General features: G+C 24.9%; 1 protein-coding gene across 1 annotated transcript; it reads left to right on the forward strand.

Annotated features, from left to right (window-relative positions):
* Positions 1 to 1,991: 1,991 nt before the first annotated feature.
* On the forward strand, positions 1,992 to 2,990 carry EIN_364580 (elongation factor 1-alpha, putative; the record flags this gene model as incomplete). The annotated part of the gene is made up of 1 exon (XM_004258692.1): positions 1,992 to 2,990. One exon carries the CDS (start codon positions 1,992 to 1,994, stop codon positions 2,988 to 2,990), a length of 999 nt encoding a protein of 332 aa, XP_004258740.1.
* Between the last annotated feature and the right edge of the window lie 1,116 nt (positions 2,991 to 4,106).

Raw genomic sequence — 4,106 nt, forward strand, 5'->3', positions numbered from 1 at the left:
ATACGTTTATTCAAATATAAAGAAATACATAAAACGCAATTGAAATGTTCGTAAGGTGGGTTTGGTTAAACTTGGATTGTTTTCATGATGTTATAATTATAATTAATGATTTGTAAATTAATAAGATTGTTAAAATTGTAATAAATTGTGGTTATCTAAATTCTATGTAAATAATACTGTTAATAATAACATATTAAAATCATTAATTTACATGTTAATTAATAATAAAAATATACTAGTCTAGTTCTAATATATTATAAAGTAATTTGATATACTATTAAATTTAATACAACATTTTTAATTAACATTATTATTTCAAATTGTTTGATAATAATGTATTAATATTTAATTATTAAATATAGTACATTTATCGCTTTTTCATTAATTAAACCACCTATATTTGGAATAAATAATTGATTTATAATTTGATAGTTTATTGATAGTTTATAAATGGTTTATTCAATGTTATATTTTCTAAACAGTTTGAATCTTTTTATACATTTCGATAAAAGTTCAATGTTTTTGATTTGAAAACAGCTTCGAATTATTTCTTATATCGAGAAAAGTAAAAAGAATTTTTTATCACCTTTTCTTTAAAAAAATGTAATTTATGTACACAAATATATTTTAGAAAGTGTACGAGTATTTTCTGGTCGACTTTATGTAGTTTTTTACATAAAAATGTAAAAATCGTACACTTTTTGGTCAAATACCAAATGAATTTCGTATTCGACAAGTTTTCCACTCAAATCATTAAAAAACAGTGTTTAAACTTGAAAAGGACTTAAAAATTGTAAAGCCTTCACCAGAACAGATCAACATATAGCCCAAGTTTTGCAAATGTCATGGAATAAATTTAAATTAACTATTTTTTCTTTTTTGTTTTTTTGTTATAAAAATGTTATTATTAATAAAAAATAATTTATTATTATAATGTTTTTGTTTTATAACATAATTTCAGTTTTTTTTTAATTTTTTGTTATTTCCAAAAATAAAACCAAATATTTACTCACTTAAGTGGGTTTATTCCAAATTAAGTACTTAAATATTGTTACTGTATAAATAATCGGAAACTCAAAAAAATTTCTTATCATAGAACATACGTCAAAATAATAAATTAAATTTTTGAATTCAACTTTTCACATTGTTTATAAATCAAAAACACAACAATAAATATAATTACCAAACAACAAAAAGTTTAATGAAATATAAATACAACAAACAAAACGATAATATTGTTAAAATAACAAATAATTATTATATTAATTACGTTTTGTAAACACTAAACTGCAACTTCTGTATATTCAAACTTAAAATAATATTGAAAATGTGTTTTTTGACTTTTGGAGTAATTTTATTAAATTCATTGTTGATTCAGACTTCAATTAACAGTTTTCAATAAAAAAACATTTCGTTTACAACTATACACGATTGAGATATGTTACTTTAAAAAATTACTTAACTATCGTTTTCATATTTTTGTTGAAAAATATACATAAATATTAAATTGTATTTTTTTAATATCAACGTATCAATTAAAATGTTACAGGAAGGATTTATTAAAATGTATCATTCTGTTTTGGTTATAATATGTGTATAATTTTGATTATATGTTTTTTTCGTTTTATAGTAATTATTTTAAAAATCACAAATAAATAAAACTAGCAAACTTTTTTGGTGTTAAAAATATGACATCAAACTAAAAATGTAAATTTTGAATTAAAGTATAAATATCAGTTATTTTTACACACATTTCAGTTAATGTGTGTAAATAAATCAATAAACAGTTATATAACTATGTTATATTACCTATTTTTCTGGACTTCAAAGGGTTAAATTTATTTCATAACATCAATTTTTACAATAATTATATTAAAAATAAATAAAAAAATGAATTATAACTTAAACTTTCAATAAAAAACGTGTTTTTTGAAAAAATAATTCATGTTTCATTAAAATTAATAAATCCATTTAATACATTATCAATCAAGATGTTTATTCCGAAAGATCACGTCAATGTAGTAGTTGTAGGTCCTTTCCAAAGTGGTAAGAGTACATTTCTTGGCCATCTTTTTGTTGATTTAAAACAAGTAGATCAACGAACAATAGACCGATACAAAAGAGATTGCATTGAATTTTTAAAACCCAATTGTGAGTATGCTTATGTTTTTGAAAAAACTAAAATAGAACATGAAATTGGATTAACGAACATTCAAGCGACAAAAGGAATTTTTGCCAAAGACATTTTACATCCAAAAGAAGAATTGTGTAACTCTGAAATACAACAAGTTTCAATAAAGAAGTATGAAAAAATGAATGTTTCATTCATCGACACTCCAGGCAGGAAAAAGTACATCAAAAACGCGATCCGAGGTATTCACAAAGGAGATGTCGCTTTTCTAGTTATTTGTGCATCACTTAATTTTGAAGACCAAAAAGAATCAATCATTGAAAATTTGATACCATTAAAAATTTTTTTGGTTGAATTAGTAGCAGTGATTGTGACTAAAATGGGTGAAGTGAAATACTCTGAAGTTTGTTTTGAAGAAACAAAACAGAAAATTATAGAATTAATGAAAATCATTGGACTTTCAACTGAAAGTGTTAGATTTGTTCCAATTGATGGACTTGAAGGAGATAACTTGACTGTGTATTCGGACAAAATGGCATGGACAGTCAACAAATATGGTACAGTCGTTGATCTTCTAAACACCCTCATAATCCCAGAGAGAAATCAACTAGACACACAGCCATTCGGGATGACAATAGAAAACATCTGTAAAATCAGAAATGTTGGCACCGTGTTGGTTGGAATTGTCGAAAGTGGAGTTGTACATGCAAATCAAATTGTAACGGTTTCTCCAAGCGGACTTTCAGTCAAAACAAAAAGTGTTGAAACGATGGGCAATCCTATTTTGGAAGGCAAAGGGAGAGTTTTGGTTGGTGTGAATGTCGTGGGTGCAACAGATTTTGACTACAAAATAGGATAAGTCCATTCGGATGTCAACCGTCCTGCTGTTCGATGTGAACAATTTGTTGCTCGTATACAAATTGTTGATAATAGAACAGTAAAGGAGGGGTGGAATCCAACGTTGAACATTCACTTAGCACAAGTGCCTTGTATAATACTTAAAATTGTACAAATACTAAAAAGGAATGCATGCCACAAAGATAAAAGTAGTATGGAAATAATAAAAGGAGACACCGCAGAAGTAATCATAATGCCAATCAAACCAGTTTGTGTTGAGACTTATAAAAATTTTCCAAAATTGGGTACATTCGTATTGAGAGATAATGGAAAAATAGCAGCTTTTGGATGTGTCAAAGAAATGACACCATGGTCTATCACATCAAGAGAAATAATCAAAAAACACTGTGGAAAACACAGTGTTTTTGCTGGAAGAAAAGATTCGATTTATTATTATTCATGGTGGACAAAAGATATTAGATTGTATTAATTTACATACTATTGACAAACAACCTATAATTATATTTGTTTTACATTATAAAAATATACACTGTCTATATATAATTGTATAATATTTTAATGACTTATTCAAAAATTATATTTGTTTTATATTATTTTAAAAATAACAAAAAATATTAATACCAGTTAAATTAAACTTAATAATACATCTAAATGTTAAGTAACTTCCCAAAGTGTGTAAGTTAATGAATAGTCTATTTATAATTATTGCCAATAAAAGATAATTATTTATTTTTGTTTATGTTTTCAAACACCAAAACTTAAAAAAATGAATAATCATAATACAAGTCTTCATCACTGCATTAAGGTTGTTCACAACTCTTCAGTCCTGTTATAAAAGCCGAACATTTTTGAGATGTGCCAAGATAAAAAATCAGTTACCATTTTTTATTAATTGCACAGACACATTTTTGAATAACATAGTGGTTGTCGCTATAAATGGTTTTAAACATGGCTGTCAATAAATTGAGCAAATAATAAACCGAAAAACTATTGTTCTTTTTATTGTATTTATTTATTTTTTAGTTTATTTAAACAAAAAAAATAAAAAAGAATAAATGTAACGATTACAAACAAATTACAACGAAATAAAATGAATAAACCACAGCGCGTATTGCTA

Source organism: Entamoeba invadens (assembly GCF_000330505.1).
Source record: "Entamoeba invadens IP1 unplaced genomic scaffold scaff_1105074726515, whole genome shotgun sequence".
In the NCBI taxonomy this organism is placed as follows: domain Eukaryota; phylum Evosea; order Mastigamoebida; family Endamoebidae; genus Entamoeba; species Entamoeba invadens.